Here is a 27,077-nt window from a genome sequence, read left to right on the forward strand (position 1 = left end):
GGTACTCGGGTCTGGCCGTTCGCCTAGCAAAGCGGGGAAGTTACGGCCGTGTGCGTCAGTCATGTTTGTACTTCCACAGACTTTTTTTTGCCCTTTCCTTTTCCTCCGCCCGTGCTCAGACGCGCCGCTCCCAGGTGCGGGGACGCGCCGGCTCCGCTGGCGGCCCGGGCACGGCCAGGCGCGGCTCGGCGGGGAGCGGCCGCGGCGCTGCCGGTAGGTCCGGTGGAGCAGGGGCTCCGGGCAGGGCCCGGGGGGGGCGGGGGGGGGCTGTCCTCCCGTGGCAGTCCCCCACGGGCGCCCGCTCGCGGCCCTCGGGGGAAGGGGCGGGGGAAGACGAGGCTGGGGACGGGACCAGCGCTGCGGGACGGTGGCTTCACCCCAGCTGAGAGGAGGACGGGCGGGCAGCGGGTACGGAGCGGTAAGGGCTGCGGGGCCGCTGCGGGCGACGCTGGGCGCGCCGGGCTGTCGCCGGGCGGGCCGGGGCTGGGGCGGGGGGGGGGCTCTGCTCCACTGCCGGGGCCGCTGTCGAGAGGGTGCAGCGCCGGCCGCCGCTCCCGGGCCCCAGCTCTGCCCTTCCCGGGGCCGCTCCCAGCCCTCCCGCGGCGCCCAGGCAGGGCCGGACCCCCCAGGCAGGGCCGGAACCCCCGGCCTGGCCGCGGAGCGGGGGAGCCGCCTCGGCTCGGCGGGCCGGTGCCGGGGCGCTGGGGGAAGCCGGGGCTTCGCGGGTGTCAGCCGTGCCCCGAGCGGCGCGGCCCCGGCCCCGGCCCAGCCCCGGCGGGAGGGTCCGGAGACGGCCCGGGACAGGCCGTGGGCGGCGGCTGTTGCCCGCGGGGCCGGCGAGGCCGGAGCCGCCGCCGGCAGCCGAGAGAGAAGGCGAAACCCAACTGTTGCGGGCGGCGAGTGTCCCGCTCCTCGGGGCACGGGCTGGAGCGCGGCGTAGCGGCGGCTCGTTTCCAAACGGCCCTGCCCTGGGAGGGGGTTTACCGGCCCCACCAGGACCCGAGTTGAAGCCCCTCACAGGATTCGTCTGAGATTGTTGATCGCTTGGTAAAAGTAACGTGCTAACCGTCTGCAACCTCTGCTGCTGGGGAGAACACGCTGTGTGGTCCTATTTCTATTTTACCAGTATAAAATTCAGTGTGACCTGAATGGTTGTGTTACTAAAATAATAATATATCGAATTCTTTTTTTGTAATTATTACTGAATTTTATTCACTCATGAATGCCTGAGAAATTTACACAACTTTAAAATAACATTTCTCGGCAGGTTGGTAAACTGTTACGTTACCATCTGGAGTTCAGGTAACCAAGATGGTGCCCAAGCAAGTGCTGCATTACAGCTTGCTGCTGCGCATTGCAGAAATCCCGAGTGCTCTGATAAACCTGTATATCCTGCCTGATTGTTTAAAAAAAAGATTAGCCTTCAACCTGTGTTTCATTCCAGGTGGTGCTGATCAGCAGCTGTCTTAAACTCTGCTGTGCAGGGAGCCCCTGTAATTACCTGTGGTGTTGGAGAGCAACTTGGGGGTTTCTAATGAAGAGGACCGAGTAGGAATTGTTTAATTTAAGGGATTAAACTGTGTCAAATCTTAGCAAGAGATGAAGAATAAGGGAAGGGCAACAACATATTTGCCTGGCCAAGCTAGGTTAGGAAAGCTGTGTTTGTAAGGAATTCTTTTCTGTGGTGTGCTTTTATGTTTTGGGGTTTTTTTATACCAACCAGAGAGGTGGGTTATTACCTTCTTTTTTTCTTGTCCCCAGGCTAATCTTCAAGTAGTTCCCAGGATTGAGAGACACATGTTTGCACTGGCTGTATGAAGTAATAGTTCAAATATCTCTTCAAAGTTGACATTTAAAGCAGAAGGGACATTAGCAAAATTAAGTTGAAAAGCTGAAGTTGTGGTTACCTCCACAATACTCAGTAATTTGAAGAGACTGTTTTGTAGTCCTGATGCTATCATGTTCTTTATTAGGAATGTCTGCTTTGGTAGATAACTTAGTGGGACTGATACTTGGTTTTTGTTTTATACCATTCACTGTAGTACTTGGTAAATGTTTTCTGTGCTGCAGATTTGAATCTTTAACTTTGAATAAAAGGCAGGCACAGGAGAGGTGGTTGCTATGACAGGGATGCTGCCAAGTGCGGCAAAGACCTGAGACCTGTTTGCATCTGTTGTCAGGAAGGGAAAGCGAAAAAGCATAGTAGTCATTTTTAAATTGAACCAGCTGTCCAAAACTAGTCAGTGGTAAGAAATGAAAAATGCAACATCATTTAAAAATAAGTATTGAATGTTAAATATCAAGACTAGAAGTGTCCATGCTGGAAGTTATGATCATGACCATTTTGAAATCCATGAAAGGGTGTTGACTTAGAATTCACTCTTCGTAAAGCAGAGGTGAGGATGGTCTTTGGTCAGGTGGTGTCTGCACAGCAGAAGGAGCTGTGTGTCATGGTTTAACCCCAGCCAGCAACTAAGCTCCACACAGCCACTCCCTAACCTCCCCCCCACCCCAACCCCCCACCCCGAGAGGTGAAGAGAATTGGAAGGGTAGAAGTGAGAAAACTCTTGGGTTGAGATAAGATCAGTTTAATAATTGAAATAACATAATAAACAGTGTCATAAAAAGGAAAGTAACAGAGAAATAAATCTCAAGAAAGACATGTGATGCAAATAAAAACAATTGCTCACCACAAGCCGACCAATGTCCAGCCAGTCCCTGAGCAGCAGCCCCCCTGCCAACCTTCCCCTTATTTTTATTGCTAAACATGACGTCATATGGTCTGGAATATTGCTTTGCTCAGTTGGGGTCAGATGTCCTGGCTGTGTGCACCCCCAGCCAAAACCAGCACGCTGTGACTGGGGGCAGTTTATCAGCATGCAGCTCTGCAGTTTAGTCACAAGGGGAAACTTCTCTTTTTCTAAAGAAAACAGGAGGTCAGTGGTTTTTAAATATATACCTGTGGAATATTTGATACTACAGATATTGTCACAAAAACTTACTGAGTTTAGTAATTTTTGACTGTTGTCTTGTTCCCTCAGTCTGCCAAAGCTGCAGTGTGAAAATGAGAATGGTGTGAAAGAGCAATGCCTGTCCTCAAGGAAGTGATAGGTTACCACAATTACTGTTCCTGTGTAGACACTGCGTCTGTAGCCACGTCTGTCCTTTTGTGCTAACTCTTGTGTTTGTCCTAGCTACGTGGCTACTGTAAAACCCACACTGGACTGAGTACACAATTTCCTTTCTAATAAACCCTTCCGCATTTCTGCTTAGTCTGCTGGGAAGACAGTGGAACTATGAAATGCGTAGACATTTGTGGTGTTTACCGATATATTACCATGCCTCCAGTGCAGCATATTAGTGCTGTGTAACCTGGAAGAGCGAACAAACTTGTGACAAGTTCTTTACAGAAATGTTTATAGACTTCACTGAAATCCTGATGAAAGCTGTGTAGTGTGAGGAAGGCAATCAGCAGTATTCCAGAGACTTTTCTGTGCTACAGGGAAGCAAAGAGGCTCATGTCATTGTTGGGAAGCTTGTGCACTGGGTCTTGGCTGTACTTTGTGTGGATGGAGTGACTCCAGCCCTAATCAGATATTTAAGCCTAAAATTCTTTTTTCTCTGTGTGTTGTCTCTTCTACCTGCAAAGGTCTGTGTAGGCGTCTTGCAGGTGTTGAAAGGGTTTTTGACTTGAGAGATGTGATCAGAAAAAGTGTAAAATCAAGAGATGATACCTGAAGCCTATTTTAAAACTTTGAAGAACGACCATGGAAACATGTACAGGAATTGGGTTGGTTGGAGAAGAGCAGTCATGATTATAAATGAACTTGTTGCTTAGAAATAACGCTTACTTTGAGTTTTGCAGCCTGGAGATGTGTGTCCACAGAGCCTTATCCTTGTAGTTGAAGGTTTAAGGGAGAGATTTTTGGATGGTGAGCGAAAGGCTGAATAAATAGCATACCAGACCAGGAACCAACAACAGTTTCAGATTCCTTTTTTCCTTTTTGGTATGTGGACAGGTGTGTAGGTGGTATATATGAAGAGGAAAGGGAGTTCTGGCTATTGACTCAGCTGAGGACTTGGCCTGCACGGCTCCAGGGGCACTGAGGGTGACTGGCTGCGTGACTGAGCTCCGCACTCAGCTGGTGCATGGCGGTAGTTGGTTATGCCTAGGTACAGTGTGGAAAGGAAAGGATGGGTGATCCTGGAGGGCAGCGATGTTGACAGGGACAGATACAGGCATGAGTGGTGAGGAGGCAACATGGACGTTGCAAGAACAGCAGAGGTTTACCAGACAGGAGGCAGTGGTTGACAACTCTAGTTGAGAAGTTATGGTAGTGGAAGTATGAGATGAACGTTAGGATATAGAACTGCTCAAAGAATGATGTAGGCACAAGAGAAGCTGGTTATGTTTAAGGCTAAAACGTATTAGAAAGTTTGGAACCATGATAGATTGGAGTTTCTAGAGCATCTCACAAAAAAAGCAGGAAAATCAAGTTTGTCTTAAAATGGTCTGAAATTCCTGTGTTAGCAAATAGATATATTTATATTATGTCTTGTGAGGGGAAAAAAAATAGGTCTACTAGTAAAACCCACCTTCCTTTTGATATCAAGATACTGATCCAGAATCTGCATTCCACTAGGTGTACAACAGTACTTGGGGCAGAAGGAGTATTTAATAGCCATACAGTTCCTACTGTTGCTGCCAGTCTCTGTACTTGGGATGAATTAGTGCTTCTCTGGCCTGAACCAAGCTGACAGCAATGGAGACAGCCCAGCAACTAAGGCAGTTTTCTGGAGAATTGTCCTCAGTGAAGAAGTGATTAAAGCAAATGAGTTTGTTTTGTTTACGTCAGGACTGGTATCTTTTGCATGAGTTTTGTCATAACTTAGTATTTAGTCTTTAGTGTATGGATGAAACCAGAACTGGACCTTTGTAACCTTTTTCTAGTATAGTAACCTAACTTCTGTTTTCTGGGTTATTATAGAGTAATTTAGGATGGACAAGGGATTTCCAGAGGTCATTTGGATCAGCCACCTGCTTACGACCTACTTAGCTGAAGTTGTTCAAGGCCCTTGGACTTTGGAATAGAAAGCTGTAACAGAATACAAAGTGTGTTTCCGACTTCTGTTCTTGTTATGGAGTTATTTACAGCCAGCTACAGTCCCGATGGGGAAATGCTGCATTATTATCTGGCTCGTTTACTGTATGTTTTGTTCATTTCTCATAAAAACTGCCCAGTCGTAGCTTCTGTTTCCTTCCAACTAAACTGTTCTCTGCCCTTGTGTGTGTTGCCTACAGATTCTGCTGGTATTCCCAGTGGGTGTTTTCCTGGACTTAAAAGATCAGATACCACGGTTGTCTATAGCCACCAACTTTCTGCTGTGTCTTAACAAACGTACAACGACCCAAGTAAGTCAAACATTTTTTTATTTTTTTTTTAATTTTCTTAGGGCCTGAGACTTTTTTCTCCATGTTTCTCTCCCCGCCCAATGCAGGCTGTGCTGTACACCGTGAGGCCTGCTTAGGTAATGTCTTTCAAATTGAGGTGCATAGCTTCTTGGAATAAGGTGGGGCAGTGGGGATATGTGCAGGATGTTTATCCAGGAGAAGGCGGTTGGGCTGACAGTAGAGCAGCAGGAGTTCTGCGACAAGCTGCACACTTTCAGGGTTGGATGGCAATGGCAGGGAGACAGTGCCTTGGCTCTTGCACTCCCGGCAGCCATGTGTGTCTTCTGGTTTTGTTTTCAGTGGTGTCTGCTCCCTTGCTCAGCTGCAGCCCTTTACACACCCTGCTATTTGGCAGCTTCCTCCAGCCCCATTTCTGCTGCCAGCTCCTCTGCAGTGCTGCCAACAGGTGGTGCCCAGCGCTGTGCCCTCACCCTGGGTAGAAGTTACGATGTCCCTGCTTCAGATCTGCTGTCTTGACCCAGATGTGAATGACTGAATTTACATATGTCGTTTCTTTTCATCCAAAATATATACCATTCAATAAAAGTCCCTGAAAAAAATTAAAACTGCTAAGAAAATAATCACTTCTTACACTCATAAAAAGTATGCTTTCTTGATGATATTGCCACCTTGTTCATCACTCGGATAGCCAGATACAGGCTTACTTTATTTTCTTGTCCTTGCCTTGTCTTGCATGGGATCTTTGCTAGTGTGTTATACCTCTTAGTAAAAATTCTCTAGAAAGCAATTTGATGTAATGTGTTCAGATAAGTTCACATTCAGCAACATTCCTTCCAGTGGAAGATAAACTATGTACTTCTCTTCAAAATCATCCCCAAAAATGTGTGTAACGGAAATGTCCCTCCTCTTGCTGAGCGTGTGTATGTATTAATTCTGAGTTTTGGAATGATGCTCTACGAAAGTAAAAACAGATGGTCTGAGATGTTGGGTCTGATTTCATGAGCTGCTTACGATCTCTTGCATGAATGTTGTTGCCATCTCCCCTTGTAACACTAGCATTTATGCTGTTGTGTGGCCAGTGAGACCAAGGAACTCATGCAGCTGAAAACACTCCATAGTGGTAGGCAGCTGAAGTGGCAAGTTGGATCTTTCTTTTGTAGAAATAGTCTTGGATTGATGTACGACATTTGGTATTGCACTGTTTTAAGGATATAGATTTCTTTTTATAAAAATGGGGAAGTTGTAAATCCATACCAAACAAAGAAAATGTTCTTAGTTGAAGCTTTCATAGAGCTAACTGTGCTTATCTTCTATAAAAATTTCTTATGATGGACATATACTCTGATTTAAGCTAAAAATTATATTTTCTTTATACTAAGCTTTGTTTTGGAATGGCTTCAAGCAAATACAGACGAAATTATTTAGCTTCAGGGGAGCCAATTTAAAAGCAAGCAGAGCATTTTTGGTCCATACCTGAGTGGCTAAGGAAGATTTCTGATAAGGAAAATTGTTCTGTAAGGTAGTAAGTGTATTTGCTCTTCTATTCTTAGAAGAGCGGTACTAGCTATTGCATTAAAAGCAGGTGCCAAGCTCAGGTTTGGCTGGACAGGGATAGAGGGATGACTCTACAGTTTCTGCCATCTTCTCCAGCCTCTCAGGAGCAACACTTCTGTGCATAAGTTTCTCCTTGCATGCTGTGTTAGTGTGGGGACTGTGCAGATCTTTTTTTCTCCCATCCTGATAAAGGGCAGAAAGATGATCTACTTACTACTGCTGCTGCTGTTATCCGTGTGCTGCTGTGGAATCCATTTCTGTTAGACTCTTGTGTGGGTCAGGAAACCATCTAGGATTAAAAAAATTGTTGCCTAATGATTCATCTGTAATTGTTGGGTAAGGCATGCATGACTTGACTTACCTTTCCACTTTTGGCTTGTTCCCCCTTCCATTTTTTTTTCCATTTGTCCCTGGGCAAAAAGTATTTTTCTGTATCCTTAGAATACGCATTTGCATCCTGTCTTCAGACAAAGGCCGCAGTTTTAAACTATGTAACGTTAACATACCAATCTGGGCAACATCAAAAATTTTCATAAGATGAGGGATGCACCCCCATTTATGGTAATAAATATGTGTTCAGTTCTGGGTGTGGAGAGGACAATTTGTTGTTACAGTGATTATCTCTAGGTGAAGATGCACGAAAGGCACATGAGTCAGACTCTGACCCTGACTGGTCTGCATCAAGAATGGAGTGTGAGGGAGAGAAGGAGAAGATGGCTATAGCCCTGTAGCGCTCTCTGTCTCTGTATTTGGGAGCATGACACAGATAATGGCACCCTAACATCCTTACAGTAAATCTGCCCCTTGGGAGGAAGGGAATCTTGAATACATTTCCCTTCCTAGAACAGACAATGGCGTAAGTTAATGTGTGAATATCTGGCAGATGTAGCAGGTGTAGGTTATCACAGGGCAACCTGTTGTTTTGGGCACGTTGAGTAAGACCTGTGTAACTTCTGGACTGTGATAAATGTACATTCTTTCTTGCTTTCCCTGTAATGCCTGTATGCATCTTGAAGAAGGTCAGAGTAAGAGTCTTCCTCATCTACACTAGGTTTTACAGTTTAATATTTCAATTAGCATTCTGAAGAAACTGCCCAACTTTTTACAAACCCATGTTGTGGGAGGGTATACTGAGGAACTCTATGCAGATATTTTAAAAAATTGTATAGGTCATAGCTTATATTTTAATTAATTACATAAACACTATTGGAAAGTTGTCTCGTCTAATGAGATAGAACCCTGCTGAATCCTTCTGCAATCTGTATCTGCCTCTGAGCATACTGCTAGTTTCAGGTCAGAGTTTTATCTTGAATTATTTTAGTCAGATACAAACCCAGAAGCCAATGATAGAAGGCTGTAAGAATCCTGGCTTTATAATGAATGCTTGGGTAATGAGTTCTTCAGATAAGTTACCTTAGAAGTTCTGATTCACTTAATTCACTTTTTCCAATGGCAAGATAAAAGGAAAGTCTAGCCAGGTGTTGTGCTTTTTTTTCAGGTACAGCCTGCAAATCCTCTTGCTGTGTTGCAAGAGCAGGTGCAAACCCTGCTTCTGGTTTCAGATTGCTGCGTGGAGTTAGAGTTTAGGAATTAAAATGGGGAGGGGAGTGTTTGAATTAGCTGACATATGATTTTGCAAAATACAAAACCCTGCAAAAACTTCTGCACACCACTGAGTTTTACTAAATTTTCATCAGTTTCAAAAGGCTTCCATTCCCCCAAATTCATGTGGCTTTAGTGCAGTTGTAAAATTGACAGAGCTGTGCCGCACTCTCCATTGGAGAGAAGGGTATCCATGCATTGTTCTGTCAGTACAATTTAACTTTCTTCCTGGTCTCTCCAGCTAGTGTAAGTAACTAATCTGATTTCATTAGAATAGAGTGGTTTGTGAATGCTGTGGCTTTTACCAGCCTTTTCCTTCCCTTTATGCTAACTTTCTTCTGTATGTAGAGCAATAGACCTCTGCAGAAAGGAATGAACTGGAAGGGTGCTTTGTCCCATGCCAGTGTTGTTCCAGTGTGTGCTTATGAAGGAAATTATTTGGGCTGAGAAAAGTGCTCACAGCTCTGTGTACTTGTGATTCTTTCTCTTGAGCAAATGAGCAAAAAAGAAAAATCTGGAGGAGGGAGCTGGTGCTTTTGCTGCTTTATTAATTCTCTGGAGTCTAGTGACTCATCTGCCCAAAGTTAGAGTGCAGCTGGGCCCAGTGAGTCAATGTCCACCCTAACCATTGTGTACCTGAAATGTGAGAGGTTTTTTATGAAGAGCAGAAGAATGATGTGGGATGGGTAGCTGAAACCATTGGTCTTTGTCTTACCACATGCATTTCTAAAGACTCAAAGCAAAAGAGTAGTGAGAGTCTGGGAACAGAAGCTCGAACTGCTCAGTTCTTCTCTGTGCTTAATGGCGTTTGGATCTGAAACTTCCAGATGTAAACGGAAACTTCTTGTGTATCAGTGTAAAAGGCCCACTCTTGCATTTAGTGCGCTTGTTGGTCTTTTGGTGTTTGCATATCCTGGCTTGAGATAGCTTTAATGTTGCCTAATGGTTTGCATATATGCTACCTGCAGATAACTTTTAGGTGCATTTGGCATCTCTGTTACTTGTCTTATCCTTTGTCTTTTATTGCAGTCGGGTGCCTGTCACCAAACAGTCTTCCCTTTTTGAATTATTTGGGAGCAGCATTTGAGAGTCTGCTTTGAGAAGACAAAGCTTGTGGGTTCAGTTTCTGATTCTGCCATCAGCTTGCTTTTGTGCCTGTTTATCTTTCAAGTAGCAAATTGCTGCTGTTCGGTAAGTAGCTGGGTACAGTTTGTTAAGGTGTTAGAAATTCAAGTCTTCTCTATCCTATCTGCATGCTTAAGATTCTGTATCACTTGGTTTGACATATTAATCTTTTGTCCTCTTTGTAACCAGGCATTATGTATTAGTTGCTCTTCCCAGATGTGTCTGTATCAGTGGTATTTTATATAAGAATATATCTGTGAAACATATGAAAGTGATAAGCTGCTCTGTACCTGTTTGCAGGGAGCAAAGTGCAAATGGAAACTATGGGAAGTCTATTAGTGCCTTAAGAGATTGCATAGGGAAGTATAATCTGCAGTTTATTTACTAACCCAGGATGTAAGTCTTGCCTAAGCTAAAATAAAATGTTGAAATGTCCCTCTCACCTTTGTTTTTATTACTGTCTAATCCTTGGGTTAATACTTATTGCCATATCAATTCACTGCAGTTACTGTCTTACCTGAAGCTTGAATAAGTTTGATACTCAGAAACTATAATCATGGTCAGTTTGGTTTTTTTGTTGGTTGGGGTTGTGTTTTGGTTTTTTGGGGTGTTTTTTTTGGTTGTTTTTTGTTTGGTTGGGTTTTTTTAAGTAGAAGCTGTTGATTTTCAGGTAGTTCTAGACCCTGTCTTGCAATGAGCTCTAGGGGCAGGGGGTCTGCAAGCAGTTTTTTCAGGATTGGGCCTTGCTTTCTTCAGAAGACGTAGTATCTCACTTCTGAAAGTGTACGTAAAAGTAGGTGTTTAAAAGGTGTGGCATTTGTTTTCAAAAGCAAGTGTTGAAATAATGGAAAATGCAGTTGGAAGGAATGTGAAGAGGTTGTCTAATCTACTTAGTGCTGAATGACATACAATTTCTGATGTGTAATCCTTCTTAAAACTTTCAGGAGGGAAGGCTCCACAACTCTCTTGCCAATTTATCTAGTGCTTAAATAGCCTTATTAATAGACATAGGGAAAAGCTTATTATTTAAAAGTTTTTCTGACAGTTTTTCTTAAAGTTTACTCTCAGAGTAAAAGTTTAAACTTCCTAAAGTTTACTCACAGAGAAGTTTTAGTTCCTCTTCTGCCTGTCTTCATTATTCTCTCTGGTCTTTTGAAACTAAGAAAACTCAGTTTCTTTGGCTTTTTCTCAGAAGTCCTCTTTTCTAGCCTTTATGACTGTTCTTGGTGCTTTTCTTTGGAATCTGTTCACTTATTTGTTTCTTAGATACTGTACTCCCATGGGGGTTTTCCCAGAGCAGCAGAACTTTTTCAGCTGTTGTACAGATACTGGTTTTGCTTACGCATCCCAGCATGGTGTTTGCCGTTTTCATGATACTGACAGCTTTTATTCAGCTTCTGGTCTAGTAGATCTGCTGGATCCTTCTCTGCAGTCTAGCTGCTGAAGTGATCAGCTGTACTGATGAGGAATGTGATATATTTATTGGGTGATAGGTGGAAAGAGGTGCATTTTAAACTGTACAAAAAGCCAGATTTTTAGGAGACCAAAGGAAAAAGGGGCTTCATTAGGCAGTTCTTCCATAGCTCACTAATAGTAGGACTCCATGGTCCAGGATGCTTTGATCCCAGGATGGCTGTTACACGGATGTCTTGAAATGGTGACGAGAAGACCCTTTTTCAGAATTCACACTGGAAAAGTTCCAGATCTGTGCACAAAATAGCTACATTATTTCCTGGGATGAATCTTGTTGATGCGATTGTTTGTTCAAGTGGTGCTTTTAAGCATTACAATATACTGAAAACAGCAAACATATTCTGGACTTCAGCTGCGCACGTAAACGGAATGGAATGAGGTAATCTGGGAGAAGGTGGTTGTAGATGCGTAGTTTCACAACAGTTCTCTACTTTGGAGTAATAAATCCTCTGATAAAGTAATCATTCTATCTTAAAAGGATTATTCAGGCCACTGTGGGCAACTGTTGCATACTAGGTCATTGCACAACAGTTCTAGGTTGGTTCTCCACTGACTTTTGTTCCTCCACTGCCTGCTGTGACTATGTATTGATTTCAGTGTAAAAGAAATTGTGATCTTCCATTTTCTCAGGAACTAAATTCCCCAAAGGCAGTTTAACAGTTTAAAGAGTAGACAGGTTTTATGCTGATAATTATTTTTTTCCCCCTGCTCTTGTCTTCTGGGCCAGAAAGCCAACAAGGTCTTCATGGACAGTGTTACTCTCTTTGATTCTTCCCTCTTCTTTTCCTTGTCCTTCTGTGTAGTGACTCTGCATATTGGGAAGCCAAGTTACAGCATACTTCCTGGATTGTAAAAATCCCCAGCGTAGCTTGTGAGGAAAGGATTATTCACTGGTTGGCCTTGAGAGTTTAACCAGGTCTGAACTTTGATCTTTAATGCTCAGCTTTGAATCAGCTTGTGTCTGCACTTAGCCACGTTCCTGTTCAGTTTAGTTTTGGGAGGAGGTGTCACTTTTGTTTAAGCTAGAAAAAGAAAGTTGGACTGTGAACCTTGCAGATAGTTTTCTGAATTATGTGACTACATAGTTAGCTAAGTTGTGTATGTTTAGGTCCTGTTACTACCATGCAATGCAGTGGTGTCCCAAGATGTGATATGAACAATGGGGAGAATGGTTGAGCTTATAATGCCTGATGTCTTGCACCACAAGACACTGCATATATCCAGCAAGCTGCCATTTTCAGTGCAACATGCTTTGGAAGTAATGCTATGTTGTTGTGGGTATTTTTATTTCTTAACATACTTTTTGTCTTTTTTTGCTCCCTCATCAGTGCAATTTCTCTTCTTTTATTCATACTAGTGCTATGGTTAGTTATAGCTTCTGCATTACTATAAGAGTATAGAATTAATATGCCAAATATGGATTGCCCTTCCTAGCTAGAACTGAGTGAAAAGACTTGCATGTATACAGAGGGATCGAATGTGCGACAACAAAGAATGGAGTGTGGTTCTCAGAGAGCTGTCTGATGGTCCTTACGAGGAAGAGAAAAAGGGAGATACTTAATCAGCATTGATGCCATGAGAGATTGTTCAACAAATGGGTGGGCAGAGTATAGGAATTGGGTAGGCAGGAAGAAAGAGAGGAAGTCTGTGTTGAAATCACAATAATTTCTTTCCTCTTTGGGGAAAGGCAATGGTTAACGTTCTTGTAATCTGTAATGAAATAACAGTTGGTGGAGGAAAGTCACATTAACAAACTCATTGGAACTTTGGTAAGCAGCAAAAATGGCAATATTTGAGAGTTGTAAAAGCATTGAGTTGGATGCACTTAACTGTTCGGGGTTTCTTTTTTCTTTCAATATATATTTTTTTTAAAGTCTGAAATCACATTAGAGATAAATAGTATTTTTTGAAATATTTGAGTTTATAAAAAATAAACCAGGCTCATGTTAGTTAGCAGCTACCATGTGACTTACACTGTTCGATTTTTCAGGAGAACAAGAGGGGTCTGAAGTACTGTTCTTGGAGAACTGGCAGAAACTGTCAGATAGCTTAGTAGACTAATAAAGATGCCCCATGTCCCTGTTTTAGCATTTTTAATTTATAAAGGAAGAATTGGTGGTGTGAAATTGTGAAAAGGAAGAGGGAAGGAAGCAACAACAGCAATGAAATTAAGATTAACATTTAATACTACCAGAAACAAATAGCAGTCAATAAATTTTATACTGGTAAAGGTGCATTTTAATCTAGTTATCTTCTTGCTTTCTGTCTGAATAGACCCTAACTAGTTGTTACTTACCCTCAATAAATAATGTATTTTGTTATAATTTTCTCTCTATGTTTTAGATACAATGTCTGCTCCGAGTGGTGTCCCTGTACCATCTGCACCACCTTCTTATGAAGAAACAATAGGAATAAATGTGAGCTATCCTCACCCCTATCCTGTTCCAGAACCTGGCCAGAAACTGGATGGACCTGGCCAGAAACTGGATGGGAAGGGAATGAACCCTCCCCCATACATGGGGCAGCCCACACCAGTGAATAACCCGGGTAAGCCTCAAAAACTCCTCTGTACCTCATGTTAAGGAGGTGTCAAGTGGCTGTGTAACAGGTTCTGTCCAGAAGATGAAAGATCATGGATCACAGGTGTTCCTCACCTTCCAAACAATATTTTTGAAGGGAATAAGGTGAATCAATTCTTGTGAATCCTTCAGTGTGCACTATTGTCAATAACACCATTTGGCTTTCTGCAGTTTTTAATGCAGCCTTAAGACAGTGTGTTTCTGCATTAGGAAATGCCATGGTGATTTCTCTTTGTCATTGTGCATTTCATTGCTCTGAGGCTCAAATATTTCGGAGTAATAGCTGGTTCTAGCTCAGAGGAAGTTGATTAACTACCCTTTTTTTCTTATTTACCCATTGAGTAAACAGCGTATTTCTCCACTCAGTTACAGTTCAGACAGTGTATGTGCAGCAACCAGTAGTATTTTATGACCGCCCAGTTCAGATGTGCTGCCCTTCCTGTAACCAGATGATAGTGACACGTCTCTCGTATGACTCAGGAGCTTTGACTTGGCTGTCATGTGGTGGCCTTTGCCTGCTGGGGTAGGTTGATACCAATTTGCACTTTATTTTCTCTTCTTACATGACCTTTTATAGCTCTAAGGAGTAACAAAGCTCTCAGGTTTGTGCTTTCTCATTCTGTGTGGGACCTGACCCTTTGTGGTTTGAATAGCCTACATCTGTGTTTAAGTCCTATAGGACCTTAAAGCAGCTGTGGAACACTAAAGTGATGGACTCCATAGCCATGTGTGTTGTTCCTAAAGCTTCATGGCACCAGTTTTACTGATGGCTTTTGCAGGAAATATATTTTACTTTCTTGTGTATGTAACAAGAGATAAAACAGATTTTTATTTTTTTTTTCCTTTGCAGGTGTATAGCTGGCTGCTGCTTAATTCCCTTCTGCATTGATGCCCTAAAGGATGTGGATCACACCTGCCCAAACTGCAGTGCTCTTGTTGGTTCTTACAAACGTCTATAGGCAGTGTTTAAACATTGATAATTGATGAAGTTGGTTAGCACCTCTACAAGCCCTTTCTGAAGCTTCATGGAGACTTCTGGTTGTTTCTGTGCATCCTGTCACTGGAAACCAATCAAAAGTAATGTTTATGCTAGATTGTTTGAATAAGACTTTGCTTGAGGGCAATCTGACTTAGGTCTGTAAAAAGTATACTTAATTTTTATGGGCCACTCAGTCCAGCACCAGTTGATACAACTAAATGTTTTCCCTTTCTGCTTTATGCAAAACATGTTGGTGATGTTCTTCAGTTAATCTTGTCTGAATCGTGTTGCACTCTGGTGTGCTTGCTTACAGGCTCAGCGCAGACCAAGAGGAGAACGTCTATGGAGATCTGTATAGTCTCATGCCTGGTGTTGATGCTTTTGCAACAGCACTGTTCACAAACTGGCAGGGAGTTGCTTGCCTCTGAGACAGGTGCCCCTCTTTGACAAAAGAAGTGATTTGTTGGCATCTTTTCATGAGCACTAAAACTCACTTTAAAACTTTCTTAGCTGAAAGAGAACCAAACCTAAAGGCTTCTTCCTTCTTGGAGGCTGCTTTACCAAATGGACAACTCAGGTTATTGTGCATCAGTGGTGATTCAATCTGGTATCTGAATTTCCTTGCCAGTTTCAAGTCTAGTCATATCTCTGCTCTGCAGTAAAGATGTTCATACAGGAATTTTTAACGGATACTTGTTCAGTGTTTTTTGATTGGTTGGGGTTTTTTACTGCTGATTTATAAGCCTATGAAGTGTTCTCTTCTCTCCACCCTAGTGGAAATGCCCATAGAGCTTTGGTTATAGCATTGGAAAACTTCCTTGTACATTTACGTAAATCAACTGATAGATCATAAACCTCAGCCTTATCTTAAGGCTTGAATTCCACCTGCAAAACACAGATACAGCACCTGAGCTTTTAATTGTTGATCTGTTTGTTAATTACTGTTTCTTCATTAAGAAGGTAATGCGTTTGTTAAGAAGTTTCTCTGATCATTTAGACTTGTACTCTGATTTTTCTAAATGAAAGAGAAGTTCTGTTTTCAGAAATTTAAGCTAGTTATGCTTATTGAAGATGATGATCACAAAAAAATGAGGGAATGAGGCTCTGAAATCTGAAGTATTTTACCATGTCATAAACAGCAGCCTTGGTCCAAATAACAGCTTGATGCATTTGAATGATACCTGTCTAGAAAAGGCAAGCGTTAAAACAAGGCTATGATGTTAACACTGTATTAATCTCTGTAAAAGTAAAAGGCTAAAATAAATACAAATAAAAAAATACTGCATTTACTGTTGTTGCCAAATGTGCCTTCTATAAATATTTGGTATAAGTTAACTTTTCAAGTCTTTCAACACTTCATGTTTGAAATCCAGCAGTTTTATGGATCACAAATACAACCTCTAGGCCTTGTGTTAATTAGTTTTTGTAAACTGCTGCTGCTTGTCAGTCTGCAAGTGGTTTAAGAGCTTCCTGGTGCATTTGGAAGAGGCTTCTGATCGTATGTCTCCCTGTACTATAAGAATTTACATCAGTAGCTACTGACTGGCAAGAGAATGATGGAGATAAAAAGCTGGTAGTTCTGTAGCTTTCTGCTTTGATGATGTGGTACTAGCTTGTGGTTTTTGCTGCTGCTGCACCACCCTAATGCTTTCCATGTTCTTTAAGGGCCTGGGTGATGATCCATTGAGTTTTCTGTTCTGATGACACAGGCACCGATTCTAACTTACGCAAGTCACGTGCGTTTCCTGATCCATGGATTTCACAGAAAATGTACTTCTTGTCAGTTTATCACCAGAGCAAGACAGGAAGAAGCAATGAAGCATGCAGTGTTTCCAAACTTGATGTTTGCTTGTGTGGTGGAGAGGATTTTTAGTTCTTTTAGTTAGTACCCATGTCAGTCTGGTCTGGATAGTCCTGTCGTAGATTCATTTGGTGAGTACATCTTCAAATTGTTATTCCCTTACCTCCCCTTTTCTCTACAAAATGATGGTTGGAAAATCTGAGGTGGTGGCACCAGAATGCAGAGGAACATTCACAAAAAAAAAAAAAAAAAAAAAAAAAGTGGGGTTTTCTTTATTTTGTTTTATGGGCACAGTCCATTGCATCTCTTTAAATTCCTCATATGGATTGAGAATAGGACACATAATGTTGGCAGCTATTCTATCTAATTAAGCATTCTGCAAAACTTTCTGCTGCTCTTTCTATACTTAAATTTCCTTAAATACAAAGCCTGTGTTTGTTCTCTTGTGTATGAAATTGTCTACAGAATGTGCCAAAGTAACTTGCTTTGTTAAACTTATTTTAGACAAACAAATGCAGGATATAACTTGCTTTGTGTGAAAGTGCTTTGTGTTTGATTACGTTGAAGTTACTGTTTGTTTTTAAAACTGACTATATTTAAAATAAAAACTTTGTCTTTTGTATCTAGTGCTTGTAATGGGAAAATTATGACATTTGGAATGTTTCCAAATACATGAATAGCTGAAATGTTAAAATTGAGTCAAATGTAATTACAGGGTGACATTTTTCAGTCTCACTTGGGCCAAGTCTCTGGTAAATGGCATTCTCTGGCCTGCAGACCAACTGTTTACACACAGAGCCACATTTGAAAAATGTGGGTTTTTTCCTGCAGCTCAGGCCCTTTAAATATATATATATATTTATTTTTTAAGTTAAAACTCTTTCGGGTTAAACTTTCACTTGCAATACAACTAAACAAACACATATGGATATGGCTACATGTTTACATATCAGTGACTGGTAGGGAGAAAATAGCTAGCAAATATCATTATGTTCAGGCAGAAAGAATCCCTATTAATCATGTGAGAATACCCTGCTTTTTTTAATGTCTGAAGCACTTAATTTTTATGGTTTTTTTCTTCTGAGGTGCAGAGAATACAGGAAGGCAAGATTGAGACTTCAATTTTGTTCTAATGCATTGATATTTTATTAAGCAACTTTTTGGTTAATTTGTTAATAAGTTGAGTTGTGAAGAAAGCTTTTCCACTGGTAGATACAGAAGTGACATGTTGTCTTTACATGCTCATGCTATTTCCTCAAATAAGTAAGGAAGGGGCACACACCACCTGAAATCCTCCAGCCTCACATGACAAATTTGGGTGAAGCCTTCCCCTACCCTCACTATCATTAGCTTTCCAGGATGCCATTGTTTTCTGCTACACTTTGACAGTGTTATTTCCATTCAACTTCTATTTTTAATTGATGGAACTAGCACAATGTTCAAACGGAGTTCATTCTGATGAGGCTCTAGCCAGAAGGAAATAACATGTGTTTTGGCATGCAAAGAGGCTCTAAAATAAAAGGTGTTAAAACAAGTAAAAAGCAGCTGATAGCCTTACAAGAGGGAGTTGTTAAGCAAGAGCAGAGTGGTTTCAAAAAGGTGCTATTTATTGCAGTGTTTGTGAAAGCACTTCTGACAGTATAACCACAAGTTATTTTTTGAAGAAATGAGTTGATTTGTGTACTTAAACGCAGTTAATTGTTCTTCATAACTGAGCAGCACAAGGTGAGTAATACACTGTCATCCTAGGAATAAAAACTGAGAAGTGCAAGTACTGTGACAAAGGTGTGAAGTGTTTATAGTCCAAGTGAATTGTATTTTACAGCAAACTAACCTTTGTGTTCCTATTTTCTTTATAAGATCCTGCAACGTGATACAAATTCATTATCTTTAGGATGACTTTTAATGTATTTTTGTGAGGTGAATACCCTCATATATGATGTGCTGGACATGAATACAGTATAGAAGTAAATTCTCTGATGAGTGTCTTAATAGTTTTTCAAAACAGGACTCCAAAAAGTACATGGTGAAACCTGCTGATTTCAAAGGAAGTGCTTATTACCACATGTAATTGATTGTTAGGAATATTTTTTGTTTGTTTAAGAATCTGAAAATCTAGTGTCTGTTTGAACAGGTGCCTCTGTGGTCTGGAGATGCTAAACATAATTGTGCTCAACTGTAGAATAAACCCCAAGTGAGTGGGAGGCTTTTTCAAAGTCCTTTTGTGGTTGGCTGTTTTGCTTCATACAACATCTTGGTCTTTGTAACAAAACAAAAAAAAAAACCAGTTTCAGTGAGCTCCTGAGGATTATTGCATTAACGGGGTGTATGACAGCTGCTGCTCTGGGACCTAAAGCCATGGCGCCTTTGAATGTGACATCAGGGCTTTCACAAGAGCAGTGCGGGGCAGAGAAGAAGACGACAAACCCAAAGTAGTTTCCATCTCTTGCTCCAGGAAGGCTCTGAAGCCCTTTCTCCTGGCGTGCTACCCTGAGCTGGCCCCGCTCGCTCTGTGTCTTGGCAACTAGTGCTTCAGAAGGTGCCCTCGTTCTTCACAAAAGAGCGCTGAAGACTCTTTCACTCCGGGATAATAAACGTATATATGTATTTGATGGTGAAGAGCCAAACCCGGGCCCTGACGCGCAGCAGGCTCCGCGCCCGGGCCGACACCCCGCTCCGGGGCGCCGAGGCCGCCATTTACCCTGCTCGGCCCTTGCCGGGCCCGGCCGGCCCTCGCTGCGGCGCCAGGGGGCGCTCCCGCGCGGAGGGCGGCGGGGCCGCCGGGGGCTGCTGCCCCTCGCCCCGGGCCGGGCCGCGGCCGTCTCGCCTCACATTTCCCCCCTTCTCCAGGGCGCTTTCTCGCCTCCGCCGTGCGGCGGGTTCCTCGGCGTCGCCTCTGCGCCCCGGGGCAGCGGCCGGCGCCGGGTGAGGGGCGCGTCTGGGGTCGGTCTGTGGAGAGGGCGCGTAGGGGCAGCGACCGCCGCCGCGCGCTGCCACTGCTCTGGGGAAGGCGCTTGGCCCCTTCGTCGCTTGATCTCCTCTTAGTAAACGGCCTGAGAAACGCGCGTGTTTCAGAGTGTGTCTCGGTTTTGCGGCTTTTTCTTCCCAGGGAAATAATGTGCGTGCAACCCCTTCCCCTCAGCTCTGCCCGCGGAGGCGGCCCGCTGTGTGAGGGTCTGCCCGGCCGCGGCCCGCGGCGGCGGGCGTCTTTTCAGATCTCGTTATGGGCTCCGGGACGAGTACAACCCGTCAGGACACTGCACGATTGTAAGGACGGGCCGGTGGAACCGGGCGCTGCTCGGCCCCGACGCGGGGCGGGCGCTGAGGGCGCTGCCGCCATCACGGGAGGGCGACGGGCCCGCAGGCGTTGGCGCTTGGAGGCGCGAGGCGGGAGCCAGGGCCGGCGGCACCTTCCTCCCGCTTTTGGCTGTTGGGGTTAAACGTGAGTTTTATGGTAATATTAGTGTAAAAGAACTTCTGGGGCCTTTATAGAACAGACTTTACCCTTTTTTTAAAGCTCAGATGTTCTTGCCAATACTGTGTAGCGTTTTCAGGTGTCCATGGATATCCTTACCCTGTTGTCTGTTAGATGGCATTTTTGATTAAATTTGCAAACTTGAGTACAATATCTATCAAAGTGGATTAATATTTTCTCAGACTTACTGCCATTGTTCGTCTCCTGTGTGTCATTAAAGTGTGTTTGCAGCACATGTGCCTGATTTTCTTCCATATTTTATCTAGGACAGCATCATGGTGGAATTTTCTCTTTGGGAGATTCTTTGCCTGCTTTGGGGGTGGTGTTTTGATTTTTTTAGAAAAATCTCCTTTTGGGGGAGGTAGGAAAAAAATGCTTAAAAGGTGTTGAGGTTGTTTTTCAGTCTTGGACTGCATTCTGTGCTTACCAACCTACTCAAATGAGTGGAGATAGTCAGGTACCCAGGACACTAATGTTATGCTTTGTTTTATCTTAAAGATTTGGCTTCAGCATGCATTTAAGAATCTACTGCAAATCAGGCATTTAATTCCTAGATTAGAAGTTTCAACACAAAGGGCCCAAAATCTGTGATATACTGAAAAAAACTATTTGAAATATTTTTGACAAAAAAGCCCTGGAGTTTTGTTTGTGACTTTCTTTGTTCTGTAGTCTATGAAATTGTCAAGATTCAAGCAAGCTCAGATTTATAAATTCTTGAATGTGCTCATACACCTACAGTAAGATATTTTTCTTCTTTTTTATTAATATCGTTTCTTCTCTAAGAAATGGGAAGCTGCAAAGCTAAAGCTTGAAATTAAAATGCAAATTTGATTATTTTGGAAAGTGTGATTTACAGCTGTAACTGAAAAAGCAGAGCAGGACAATTTGAACAAAATAGAAAATTAGATGTAGTTACCAAGTAACACTGAATTCTGTTTTCTTTTTCCAAGCTAAAGCCCAGATCCTCGAGCCTCTTTGTTTCAGTAGTCCTTTCCATGTGTAACATACCTTGGGATTACAGCCTGAATCTGAGTTTGAGTGTGGGCCTGATTTGTGAATCTTTTAATGTATTGTCATGTAGCCCATTCTGTAATTAATGTTTTTACATAGAAATTCACCATATCTGGTTTTTTTTGCATGGATCTTCTATGTCAGTATTCAGTCTGTGTCTCACAGTGTTATTACCAGTTGTTGATCCTCAGTTTGGTATCAGAAAGGGAGAGACTCGGCCACGCTCACGTTGTGCTGATGTCTGAAGCTGGGCCTGTCCAGTTCTCAGACACCGGGATCACTGGTGAGTTCTGATGGAAACTTCTGAATAGCTGCTGCTCTGTTTTACAGACATTTGAATGTCTGTTAACTCTGCTCAAGCATGTGTTGTGTGTCTGTATTTGATCCTTTACATTTAACAAGATTGATTGTGCTTGAAATTAAGTGTGTATATAACTGCATTGATGTCCAGTGTTTACAAGTGAAAACTTGCTCCCTCTTGAATCTTTTGAGAAAGTTTGTTTGCTAATCCTTAAAGAGAACCCTTCTTCTATGACACATGACTATTTTTGCGTGAAAATGTTGTTACTCTAGAAATTGTGATTGAAATACTAATATCTGTAGCTAAGTATTTGTCTTAAAGCTATAAAATATGTCCTTACTAAACACTATGGCACCCTGTCAAAAATCTCATCAGAAGAGTCCAGTTTTCTTAGTGTGATGCCTGTTGTGTAACCTCTTAGATGCTCTCTTGGCACATGGTAAGACATACAAGCAGTGTTGGTGGTCTGCACATGTGCAGCAGTTCTGAGGCATCCCAAAATCTAGTGTGCCGCAGCCTTGTGAAAAGGACTGACATTTTTGGTCCATCTGATTAGACCCTGTTCTGTTTCAAGGACTTTGGGCACAGACTGTCTCCCAGCATAGTTCATACAACCTTTCCTGGCCACCCTCTTTCCTAAGGCTGCTTCCTTGTGGGAAGAGTTGCCTGTGACCTGCATGAATTATTCTCGGTAAAAATTAAAAATGTAACTGAAAGAGAAAATTTGAGTAATTTTTTTTTTTTTTTAAATGAGAAATCCGCCCACAGTGGTATAAGGAAAGTATCTATTTAGAGACAAAAAGGTTTCTGAAAGAGCTTCTGGTGTTTGAGTAGGGGATAAAATGACTAATAGAACGGCCTTGTTCCAAGAAAGCATTTAGATTTGAGCACATGCTTAATTTTTGGGGTGTGTTTATGCTTAAAATTAAGCACCTATTTATGTACTCTGCTGACTCCAGAATTGGTGCCATACATGAGGCTGACATAAACTAAGTGGAAAACTTACTATAAAGTGTCAAATGCATTAGTATGAAGGTAGGGCTACAAATGCTCAGCACACAAACACTGCTTGTAACTTGTTGGGCTGTGTGGTTCTTAGGAGAGTCATGATAAGGCAGAAATTCCCTCTAATTCTGATTTTGATATTTCCCCTGACTTCAGTATAAGCTTTATGCTTTTAAGTTATTTTGCAATAGCTATGTGAAATATGTTGAAAAATCTTGCTATATAAAGAGTTAAAAGTCAGACTACTTGGAGAACTGGCAGCAGTAGTGATTCAAGAAAAGAATTGTTGCAATATAGTAATTTTCTAGTAAATTCATCATGTTTTTATATTCATGCCCGGCTATTAACATACCTGTTTCTATCCATATTGCTGATAGTAGACCAAGAGCTGAATGACTGCAGGCTAATGTACTATTCCTGGATGAGCTGTAATCTTAAAATGAAAAATTAGAATGAATACAAGACTGAGTAATTCAGCAGTGTAAAAACGGCAAACCCAGCAAGTCGCAAGATTTTCACAATGAAATCTCTGAAGCAGTTTCAAAATGAGAATATTCTGAAAAATCACAGTGGAGACAGAAGAAGGCTTTCTCAGTTACCACTTTGGGTTGATCACAGGAAATCTGGGCTGCTGTATGAAATCTGTAAGATTTTTTAAATTCAGTTTCAGACCTGAGCTGTCCCAGAGTTTGGCATTTGGTAGAGCTGGGATTTTGATAAGAGTGGCCCAGCTTTCATCATGGAATATTTTATTAACTCTTTAGACTTGCTTGCTCTCATCTTTGGTCAATAATCTATGCAAAGCACATGTCAAAAGTTGCTTTCCCTTTAAGTAAAATTCGTAAGCATATTGAACTGAGCAAATGTTACTTGATGGAGAAAGTAAGTTCAGGCAAGAGGCTGTGACAACATGAACAGTGGGGGAGAGTAGTATCAGTGACTGGGATTGTTGTCTATGATTTCTACTTGTGAATCTGGTTTGAAGTAAACAGTAGCTCAGGGTAAACCAGAGCAGCAGGTTAAGACATGGCAGTAGGAGAAGATAAACCTTTGATGAGAACCCCAGTTCTAGAAGAATGAGTCAGTACAACAGGAGGTAGGTGGTGAATCTCCTTCAAGCAGGAGTGGAAGGTCTTTATCACAAGTTCAGTGAATCCTGGAAGCCCTATGTAAAAGCCTGATTGCAACCAGAAGGACTGTAGTTTAGTGGTTTTGTGTATTTACACACAATTTCATCCATCTTAGGTTTGGGTCTTTGGTTGAAGGCATGAGCTGCCTCCCATAACTTGCTTGCACCCAATGGAAACACCTTGCCTTCAGCCCCAGAGCTTTTGCTTTCATCCTGTGCATTTTTTGAATCACAGAATGATTGCTAGGGTGATTTTAAAATTTATTTATCTATTTTAAACTTACTGTGTGGGATTGCTCAGAGCATTTGCTATATTGTGATGCCATATACTTGATTTCTTTTCCTTGCAGTTTTGTGGAATTTCTAATAGGTTAACTTCTCTCTCTTTTTTTGCAAAAAGGCTGAAATGCTGTTAGAGATTGGATAAATGTGTCTATCTCTCTCTCCCCCTTGCTACACGCGTGCCCCCTCCCCTCTGCCTGCTGCCTTGCCAAAGCCCCTCCTCTGTTTGGAAGAGGGGAGTTGAAATAGTGAGCTCCTGCTTTGTGAAGGAAATTTTCTTTCATTGCCTTGCTCAGAGGTGCCTTTGAGAGGAGAACTGATGTGGTTTTGTTAACTTCTGGGCTGAGGAGGTGATTTCGATGGCCATGGGACTGCATGCCATCATTTTACTCTGTGCTGTTGTGGCAGGAGCTTCAGGGAGTAAGTAGAAGAAACTTTTTCCTCTGCAAAGATTGATCTCTCTCAATGTGAAATACTTCTGCTAGGGAATGATCTCACTAGCAAAACTTCTGAGATGCTGTAAATTATGTTACAACTTGTAGGTTTGCAGTAATTCTTGTAGCAGTTTTGTCTTGCTTTTCAGTGTAGTGTAGCAATACACTTTACTGAGCTTTCTGGGTGGTAGTGGGCAGGTGGGAGGGCATCCTGCCCGAAGGAGTGCAGTTAAATAGTGCATATTCCTTCAGCATTACTGGGGAAAGCAACAGGAACAGTGAGGTTGTGCCAGTCAATTCATTATGTCACCTGGAAATAACATGTTAGTGTCATGTTCTAAAATTGTGCTCGCTTTGGTATTTGGCAGATGAAGGACTCTGAAAAGTGTGAATAGATCATGAAATGTCAATGATGTGGTCCTTTGTCAGTCTTGGCTACTGAAAAGAGATAAGTGCATGCTGTTTCTAGACGAAAATAAACTATGGAAGAAAATGTAAATGGAAGAAAATTTAAGAACAAAGCAATAAGCAAAAATTCTAAATTTGGGCACCTTTGCAAAGTTAACAAAGTGTCTTGATTGTCCAGGGTGCTCAGCCTACCACACTGTCTCTGGTAAGCATGTTTAAAAATTCTGAGCACAGCATTCAGGTATAACCAGGGGAGCTGAGAGAGCTCTTACATCTGGTCCTGGAGAGATGTGCTCAACATCTTAAAAATCTGATGCTACAGGACAGAGATGACTTTTCCAAGTTTGTCTTACCATATATATTTTAAGGTTCTTGAGTAAGTTGTACTGGTTTCTTTGTTAAAAGTCATTAACTTAACACTGCCTTTTTCCACTGTTAGAGGCTGAGCTAGATAGCACTTTTTTTACCTGATCCACTAGATACTCAGGGGTGATTTTTTTCCCCAGTGAAATTGAGAAGTGTATTTCTTTCTCTCCAAGTGCACTGTGTTTGAAATGTTAAAGTCAGTGCATATGTTTTATGTATAGATAGATATATTTATAAAAATTAATAGTCGAGTGATAATTCTCATATGTTACATGACCTGGTCTCTCTATGCTAGAAAGTTTTCTAGTTTTGCAGATATCTGTAGCACTAGACCACGTTTGCTTGAAAATAATGTGTTATTCATACTTTTTAAAGGTAAAATCTGAAGTTCCATACAGAGAATTAGTTCTGCAAAATAAAAAGGAGCATTTCTTGGGAGGAAAATATAAATGTGGGGGTAAGACCTTTCCAAGAAAAATGTAATTCTACTCTGCAGAAACTTAAATTTTAACTTGGGAATAAAAATACATATAAGCTTGAGTGGGTGCTAAAGAAACAAACACTTTCTTATTTTTGTTCCAAAGCCAGTGAATTCCCTTCTTACCTCCTGCCAATAATTTTGACATTTCAAAAAAAAGGGATTAAGAGAATGGAAAATATGGTTCCAATAAATAATATAAACATGGATTTTTAAATGTTGTAATTTGACAAGAGCATTTCCTTCAGGCGTGTGGCATATATAAAACATCCAAAAGCACAGAACTGGAATAAAGAGGCTTTTTAAACTTCTGTCTCCAGTGGGAGACAAAGCTGAGCAACACAGGGATGTTAGTTACCACTTAACAGGGAGGTTCATTAGCATATAGTGTAGCATAGAGGTTGGGGGCCATTATACTTACTATGGAACGTCTTGTGGGAGTTATTTTTAAGAAAGATTTATCAGTTATGGCCAGTTAGGGCTGAATGCTTTTAATACATGTATTACATGATATATCAATAACGTAGCATTTTCTTTCACTATGCTACATACAAGTGCTCTGTGTTTAAGTGCATCTCACATGTGTCCATCATGGGGCTCCTCTCTCAACATTCCTGTAATTCAGCTTAGGTTTATCACAGAAGTTCTCAAGAGATGGGGACCAGCAGGCCAGTCTTCAGCATAATATCTGTGTATTTGCTAGGGGTGAAAGCAATCTGCAATGATTTTGTTTCATGTGCTGAAGCATGATTTATATCAGTCTAGCCCTTGGAGTGCCCAGCCATCATGCTTGTAATCACAGCGATGCAAAGGAAATAGATACCCTAAAAATGTCACTGTTGCTTAACTTCTTTGTGCAAACAGACTTTTAACTCCAGTTCATCATGGACTTTCATGTTGTCTAGCAGTGCTTGCGGTAACTGGTGACTCTAATTCTGCCAGACTTACTTAAGGTTGTTCAGTGTCAGAGCAGTAGGGTGAGAGTCTTACTTGTTTACTGTGCAGATGTGTGTGCACAGAGTGAAGAGAAGGAATGGAGGCTCTGTACGTGGCAGCCCCAACTGTTTCCCCTGTTGATGCCAATGTGAATCTGAAGCAAATCCATTTGTATGGAGTAGGTGTGTTCTGCATCCCCTTGAATTCGCTGCCCTCCCAGTCAAAGTCTGAATGAAAGTCATGTTGGAGAACAGGCTCTCCAGTGTTAAAGGATGTCTTAACCACCTGCCACCCTTGAGTTGTGATGTGTAAGTGTTCCTTAGTGTGCTGGTGCTGGAAAAGTTTTTCTTGGGCAGTAAAGCTTGCTCTTGTTCTGCTTTAAATGGTACTTATGATTTCTTGAATGCTGTGTGCAATAAAAATCTTAGCTAAGTATAAATTCTCCCTAACTGCAATAACATTAAAAACCTATGGATGTGAAGAAGTGTGGTGTATAAAATGTGTATTTCTTTCTTGGATTAAGAACCCCTTTTCTTTAATTTACTTGGTAATCCATAGTATTGTTGCATTTCCATACCTACCTCAATAAATACACTAAGGCATGTCATTCCTTTATGTATGTGCTTGTGTGGTATAGATTTGTGGAAAGGGGCAAGAGCAATACTTGTCCCCGTACACTTGGTAGCAAAACTCATAGATTTTTTTTTTTTCTTTTTTTTAAGGGTC

At 41.9% G+C, this 27,077-nt stretch overlaps 2 protein-coding genes across 8 annotated transcripts in view; one reads left to right on the forward strand and one right to left on the reverse strand.

Moving 5' to 3' along the window:
- CLEC16A (C-type lectin domain containing 16A) overlaps window positions 1-27,077 on the reverse strand; it is a 376,293-nt gene that overhangs the window by 70,164 nt on the left and 279,052 nt on the right. The window lies entirely within an intron of this gene.
- Window positions 58-16,015, forward strand: LITAF (lipopolysaccharide induced TNF factor). 7 transcript variants are annotated; one of them, XR_012631097.1, is made up of 7 exons: window positions 59-213; window positions 5,303-5,413; window positions 9,599-9,760; window positions 13,511-13,714; window positions 14,113-14,269; window positions 14,597-14,823; window positions 15,039-16,015. XR_012631097.1 is itself a non-coding variant. In XM_074885690.1 (6 exons), the coding sequence occupies exons 4-6, from the start codon at window positions 13,516-13,518 to the stop codon at window positions 14,703-14,705; spliced, it is 465 nt and encodes a 154-aa protein (XP_074741791.1). In that variant the 5' UTR covers window positions 60-213; window positions 5,303-5,413; window positions 9,599-9,760; window positions 13,511-13,515; the 3' UTR covers window positions 14,706-16,015. The 7 variants fall into 7 exon arrangements, 6 of the variants coding, with proteins under 6 accessions (XP_074741795.1, XP_074741791.1, XP_074741792.1 ...); XM_074885690.1 differs by having other exon boundaries at window positions 60-213; window positions 14,597-16,015; XM_074885691.1 differs by lacking the exon at window positions 59-213 and adding an exon at window positions 310-418 and having other exon boundaries at window positions 14,597-16,015.

This window comes from Strix uralensis, chromosome 16 (genome assembly GCF_047716275.1).
Source record: "Strix uralensis isolate ZFMK-TIS-50842 chromosome 16, bStrUra1, whole genome shotgun sequence".
Lineage (NCBI taxonomy): Eukaryota > Metazoa > Chordata > Aves > Strigiformes > Strigidae > Strix > Strix uralensis.

Coding starts and splice junctions, on each gene's coding strand:
- LITAF (XM_074885694.1), top strand. CDS start 13,516: ATGTCTGCTCCGAGTGGTGTCCCTGTACCATCTGCACCACCTTCTTAT. Junction 13,715..14,112: donor CACACCAGTGAATAACCCGG/GTAAGCCTCAAA, acceptor TTCTCCACTCAG/TTACAGTTCAGACAGTGTAT. Junction 14,270..14,596: donor GGTGGCCTTTGCCTGCTGGG/GTAGGTTGATAC, acceptor TTTCCTTTGCAG/GTGTATAGCTGGCTGCTGCT.